The following is a 7,501-nucleotide window of genomic DNA, read 5'->3' on the forward strand; positions in this document are numbered from 1 at the left end:
TGTAGTTTCAAGTTCATCCTTTAACCTATAATTGGTGATAACTAACTATATATCATGGACTTATAAACAGTGTTTATCAATGCAAGAGAGAATTAAACTTACAACATTGTGGTTACCGAAGCACGCATTGTGGGCAAGTTTTGTACGTAATTTGGAGTCCAATTCCAGTTGCCCACATGCTCTAGTCTTGGACATAGGTCCTTTCTTCATCCCCATGCGACCAAATCACATGATGGTCGACAAGTTAAGTTGAGTGAAAGATTTAAAATGGACCACAAACAGCCTTTTTTTATTTTTATTTTTTGCAATGGTTTTATTTGTTATACACCATCAGCCATCACTCTAATTCAATTAATCATAATGATAGAGTTATGGAGCTAATTAGAATAAATAAATAAAATCTTATGATTTGTGATTGGTTGATAGTAAAAAAAAAAAACATTACGTGGGCATTTCCTTTTTTATTTGTTAGATATTATATAAAACATGGAAAATGGGCGGAACTAGCATTATTTGTTTAGTAAATTATTGTTCTTATTTATACTTTGTATCACTACATTTGCACATAATCATTTAACTCGAAAATATATTTTAAAAAAAGGACATTTATGATTAAAATACTCACTGTTGCTTCGGCTTGGATAAATGTTGAGAAAATGTGAGCGCAAAACTCCATTTGTTGTAATAAGCATTAATTTAAATCGTTAAAAGAATATCTAGATGAACATATTCAACAAAAGTCAGCACGTCGATTAGTGTGTATTTTAATATCATATGTTTATAGTTTGTTGCAAAGCACCTGAGTAAACGACATGGTTAACAAACTCCTTAATCCGGATAATGTTTTGTTTTAATGTTATTATGTTAATTATAGTACAAATTCTATATTTATTTTATAACAATAGAATGAGGTGTATGATATGATATGGAATATGTATGGTAATGTAGTGTCGTGACAATACATGATACATGTAGCGTGTCATCCCTTGATAGTTTATAACCGTTAGTGGTCCCCACTGAATCTGCTTAACATGTCACATGTCAACTATGGAATTGGCATACTGAGATCCAATAATGGCTGCAACAGAAGTATCATCACATGCACAACGCAAGTACACAATCCTCGAGGATAACGTTGGCACGATACACAAATGTCATATCTTGTTGCTTCTTACTGTTCATTTGTTTGTACAATTTAGTTCTCTTCTCATGCACACATGAAGCAAAGCACCTTCAAATTCGTGTCATTAGAGATAAAATTATCACATATTCTCCTCATAAATGAACGTGTCAGATGATTAGTGTGAATTTTTTTTTTTAAAATTCACTATAGAAGTCCAACTGTTTAATATAAATACAACATTAATACATGGCCATTTAACTTGAGTGTCACTAAATCCTCCAAAAAGTTACGATTGAAATATCGTCGGAATATATAGTAAAATTTTTATTATATTTAAATTATAACAAAAGTTATAATAATATCGATATAATTTTTATTAAGAATTATACTATTTAATAATTTTATTAAATATAAATTTTATAAATTTAATAGTTAGATTAAAAATTCTTTACGCTTAGATTATATATATAAAATTTTATATTAATCCAACTTAATTTAATATTTCATTCTTGTAAAATAAAATTAATTTAATATATATATATATATTTTAAAATATATTAAAATATAAATACTTTAATTATTTTTAAGTTATTGTTTAATTTTAATAAAATTTGATATAAATATATAAAATAATATAAACTTTTAATTTAATAGTTTTTTTGAAAACAAAAGCTTAGTTCATATCATTTAATTAATAGTTAAATTTATAAAATTTATATTTAATATAAAATTATTAAATGATATAATATTTAATAAAAAAATTATATCAATATTATTATAATTTTTTTTAAAATTATTAATTAATATACTGTGTCTGAGTATATTTAGGATAATTTTCGTTTCAATTTTGTTTTAGGCTTGACCTACTTTTAATTTAACGTACATGAGCAGGGAAAGATTTAAACCACATATCAAATCGGTGGCAGCTTTGCACTGTTGTTTAGTGCTTTCTCGGATTCCTATATACAATTATTTTTTCTCTTTAAATTTGGAAGATGAAAATTATTTAATAAGAATAAATTACTCTAGATCTTCAATATTTATGCTCCCTCTAGTATGATATCTGAATCCGAAAGAAATATGCATAGGACTACCCGAGAAAACACCTTCAATAATAAGTTCTAGATAATGAAACATCTGAGTTTTTCTTTTTTCTTTTTTTAAATGATATATCGAGAATCCTCCATTACAAATACCTTATTAAGACTTTTTTTTTTCTCTTTCTTTTTATCAGATTATATCATATATCGTATCATACTTTTTTCTCTTCTATCTCTCTACTTGCAAAATGGTGTATAAGAGTTTAACCATTATTTTGATATTTTCTTAAAAAATTATAATCAGATATAGATCACATTAATTGGTTGAATATAGAATGAAAAGGAAAGAAAATATTTTCTCTTATTAATCAACACCAGACTAGTGCTCTGGCAAACTGCACGGTCAACTTTAACATCTCAACAAAATTTGAAACCACTAACATTGAACGATTGAATCTGAACTCTGAAGTGAACAATGTTACACATTGTTTTTCACACCAAAAAGAAAATGAGGAATCACAAGTTGCAGCTTTTATTTACACATCCTAGGTACCTTTCTAAATGCTTGCTGTACACAACATTTCGCACCAAGAACTTTTCGGGTTGTATTAATATGCATAAGAATGTTCAATACTTTATGTATATATATTTTTCACATTAAAGAATGATTGTAGATAACTAAATGAAATTCAAATCGGTGGGTTTTGGAGATTCAGTTTTGATTTGGAGAGTGCATACTCATAAGCTCTAAGCAACCTTTTTCTGAATCTTCCAAGGTCCAATGTAACTTTTTGGCTATCAAGATATATTTTCTTTGTATATTCCCACCCCTTCTTGGTAATGCTTGTAGGGTCTCTAAGAATAGGATCATTTTTATCATATTTCACATACAAAGAGCTCTCTCTAGGATGAATTTCATAGCCAATGTATTTCAAACCAAGCTTCCTTGCAGGTTCCCCATAATAAGTTTCTGCAGCCCAACTAGTACCAAGAGGATCCACTTGAATAAACACAGAGCCAGGTCTCAAGAACAGAAAATGTGTCATTGCTGCTCCATGGACCCCAATCATGACATCACTTGCATTAAGAGTCCTATATATCATTGCCAATTCTGTTGTTCTGTCAGGCTTCAAAACTTGCACCAAAAAGCCAATTTCCTTTGCCATCTTCACCAGCAAATTCTCATTGGTTATAGATCTTGACCCACTTCTAGAGAGAATAACCAACTTAGGCTTCTTCATTGGATTTTCTGGCACTTGTTGCTTAATGTAATGTTGTTGTGATGTTTCTGATGATGGAGATGAAGAGGTTTGTTCTATCAATTTCTCTTGCGCTTCCCTTTCCTCATCATGAATCAGCCCCTTAATCCTAGGCCAATAAGCTTGATCCAAAAGGTTTCTAAAATCAACAATGCTCTTGTTGCCCCTCATCAATGCAGAATTAACAGTTAACTCATCATGGATTGTGAGACCAACAATGGCTTCTGGGAAGCAATGAGTCCTATTGTCTTTTGTAAAATCAATCACTGGAAAATCTGATAGACGAGAAAGGACGTCCTCATACTTCGTCACCCACCAATTATGCAACTCAAGAATCACAAACACAACTTTCTTGTTGAAATGCTGTGAAGTAATGTACAAAGGTATGATTCCATCATTGAATTCATGATAAACATTGCCCGTGTAGCCCCCAGTAGAAAAAAACACCGCTGGAACATCATGTTGCACATCACAACCACCAACACTAACCAAATTCACTTTCTTCGAAACAAGGTTTAATTCATCAATGTTGTTCATAACACTCTTCTCCCATTTTCTAGTATATGGCTTGATCTTTTCATGTTGGAGTTCCTCTTCAGCATTCGTGGAACCATTATCGGGGCTCCTTGAATTGAAGAGAAAGACCGAAGTGGAAGCAGAGTGTGTTCTGATATCACCTTTCATCACACAAATATCAGAACGATAACTACTTCTATCACAACATATAGTTCCTGCGTTATCGAATAAGCACAAAACATTATTCGGAGAAAATAACATGTAAAAAACAAAATATACTCAAATTTCAAAAATTTATTATTAAAATAAAACATCAATTATTAAAACCAATCAATCACAAGACATGTTCCATGAAACACAAACTCCGTCACTTTGTTACAAGGAAAATCCATGGGGTTGACCCTTTTTTCAATGATTACGTTTGATCATCCATGTAAAAAACACACAACACAAGCAAACAAAATGGAAAAAAAAAAAGTTTAGATAAAGGGAATAGGACAAATACCAGCAGAAACTGAAGAGCATGTAGAAGAAGCATATACATCAACACCATCTCGGCTCACATCATTTTCAGTTCCGGGAGAGTCTGAAAAGCAAGAAAAGAACATCAACACATGGAGTAACAGAGTCAGACAGGAAAAAAAAAAAAAAGATTTTTAAAATTATTTTTGACATGGGGTTAGGTGCTTACTACATAAGAGAGAAAAAGGGAAAGAAGGGCAAAGGAAAAGAGGTGCAAAGACATAGCAGCAGGAGAGGAGGGTGATGAGGAAGAGAAAAGACAACAACTTTGGCCTGGTTCTCTTGTAGTAAGCAGAGGTTGAGCAATCCAACACAAGGTTTTGTGACTCTTCATCTTTGTTGGAGTCTGTGACACCCTTCCTGGGTTGATGGTAACGGTGATAGTGGACCATTGTGGTGCCCAAAGCTGCAATATTTGACACTTTTCACAAGAAAGGAAGTGAGGGAAAAATTTAGAAAGAAGAAATGGTGCACCCCAAGTGGTTTGAGATGTTATGTAATGGTGGAGGAAGAGAGAAGGAAGGAATAAAGGAGGAAGAAGAGAAGAGAGAAGAAAACAAAAGGAGGCGTCAAAAGGAGGCTTTCCTGCTTTTCAAGTTAAGAAGGGTGGCTGGTTGGCAAAACGAGTTCAAGCTATTTGATTTGGCTTCGGAAGGAACTAACTGGCTTGGTTGGTTCAATATCACCACCATGCATTTTCATTCACACCCAATTCTACTATTTCACTTTCACTACTTAAATGGAGTAAGTATACATTTAATAATTATATAATATTAATGTAAAATGTTTTACACCATTAATTAATTATAAATTAATATTTATATAACTTTTAATGTAATTATTATTAAAGTTAACAAAAATTATCATTCATAGTTATTTGTAATTGAATGGTAGTTAAAAACTGTCTTACATCATTAATGTATTATTTTTTTATTTATAATATTCAAACTTACATCTTATTAAAAATTAAATTTGGTTTGACTAATGATGAAATGGTTTTAGAAATTAATTTTTACTCTTTTATCCCTTAAAAATATGAAACGTTTAGTCATACACCAGTCTCATTTAATTTAGAGAAAGATAAAATAGAAGAAAGAAAAAGAAAAAAAAAAGAGTAAATGATTTGATTTTAAAAGATAAGAAAGAAACTGCAAGCGTCAAATGAGTGTTGAATTGCAATAGTAATATGAATATGATTAGTTTATTAGGATGTTATTTGACATAGAATCCAGTTGGTTTTGTGTGTATGTTTGTTAGTGGCAGCTGTAAGAGGATGGAGTCAACGTCGTCAGCGGCGTGTGAAAGAAGAACACGCGGCTTACATTTGTTTTGTACTGTGAATGTTACGTTTCCTGTTTCAAATAGTGTTACATCCGTTTTTTCTTTTATAAATCTATACATAAAGAAAATATATTTTTTATAACTATCTTTTGGGCGATTATATTCTTTAAATATAAAAAAGATTATTTTATTTATTTATAACTACTAGAACATAAAGTACTTCGACTCCTCTAATATTTAACAATAATCTTTCATTATTAATATTTATATTTCATCAATTATTTTATTTTTAATTATATATTTATAAATAAGTTATTTTATTATTTTAAATATTATAAGAAACTCTTCATTATCTTTCTTATATTATTTTTGTATTCTTTCTTTTAATTATTTTTATTATAATTTATAACTGTATTTTAATTTTCATAATATGTTATCGATATCAACACGATAGTTTTTTTTTATTGGTGTTGAATTAATAAGACAAAATTGTGAAGATTTTTATCATATTTTTAAATTCATATTTTAAAGTTAATTATTTTATTTAATCCTTTATTCGATTTCTAATCGTATTCTTTATATTATGTATTTAATATAATATTTGTATTATTTATATCACAATAGAATTTATTTAAATACTGTTACACTTGAAGATAAGATAAAAAAAATCGTAATTTTGTTTGTCACCAAAAATGAAAAAGCAGTGTGAAAAAAAATATTTTTTTTCATTAAAAGTGAAAAAATAATGCAAAAAGTGAAAAGTAAAACATTCTCATTGAAATTAAATTTTTTTAAAATAACATAAATATAATTTTATTAAATGATTTTTAATTATTTTATCATTTTATCATTATACATTATAGTGAAAAAGGTTCACTTTTTTTAAATAAAAAAATGTAAATATGATTCTTCCAATAAAATATGTGATTGTGTTGCATGATTATTAATAGTTGATTTTAATATTTTTTTAGATTTTTTTTGTATTTTTTTTTTCTAAAATAATAAAATAAAGTGTTTTTGAGATATAATTTGTAGATGTTTATTTTTTATATTAAACATTTATTTTTAATTATATACATCATTATAAGACAAATTCACTTGACATAAATATATTTTTATTCAATAAGTTTTAATTATTTTATCATTTTGATATTATTTATTATAGTGAAAAAGATTCATTCTTTTTTTAAAATAAAAGAAAGACAAACATTAAAGTTATGATTCTTCCAAAAGACTATATATAATTGTGTTGTATGATTGTTGCCAGCTGATTTTAATAATTTTTATTTTTTTTATATTATTTCTTTCCTAAAAGGATAAAAGTAAGGTATTTTTGAGATATGTCTTACAAATGTTTAATTTTAATACGAACATTTATTTTTAGATTATATACTTCATAGTAAGAAATTAGTGTAAATTTTAGATTTTGAAATTAAATTAATGTTTAAAGATGCATAAAGAGAGATATTCCATCTAGAATCATATTCCAATTTGAAAAATATCTTAGAAATAATATCTATGATTTTTTTATACATCTAATGAGCTTCTCAAGTAACAATATTAAAAAAAATAAAAATATTTTAAATTGATTTATTGTCTCAACTAAATAATATAACAAAATTTTGATGTATGAGGTCAATTTGAATAGCACTACTAGACTACTATATTTCTTTATAATAAAAAAAAAGAGTTAATATATTATTACATAAAGAAACAAATTTATATATCCACAATGTATCCTATCACTAGGCCCGATTTTT

At 27.9% G+C, this 7,501-nt stretch overlaps 1 protein-coding gene across 1 annotated transcript; it reads right to left on the bottom strand.

Annotated features, from left to right (window-relative positions):
• Window positions 1-2,499: 2,499 nt before the first annotated feature.
• LOC109797295 (xylan glycosyltransferase MUCI21) lies at window positions 2,500-5,133 on the bottom strand. Its single transcript, XM_020357281.3, has 3 exons — window positions 4,630-5,133; window positions 4,444-4,524; window positions 2,500-4,153 (listed from the first exon to the last, which is right to left on the bottom strand). The coding sequence occupies exons 1-3, from the start codon at window positions 4,850-4,852 to the stop codon at window positions 2,853-2,855; spliced, it is 1,605 nt and encodes a 534-aa protein (XP_020212870.1). The 5' UTR covers window positions 4,853-5,133; the 3' UTR covers window positions 2,500-2,852.
• Window positions 5,134-7,501: the final 2,368 nt, after the last annotated feature.

This window comes from Cajanus cajan, chromosome 6 (genome assembly GCF_000230855.2).
Source record: "Cajanus cajan strain Asha chromosome 6, NIPB_CcT2T_4, whole genome shotgun sequence".
In the NCBI taxonomy this organism is placed as follows: domain Eukaryota; kingdom Viridiplantae; phylum Streptophyta; class Magnoliopsida; order Fabales; family Fabaceae; genus Cajanus; species Cajanus cajan.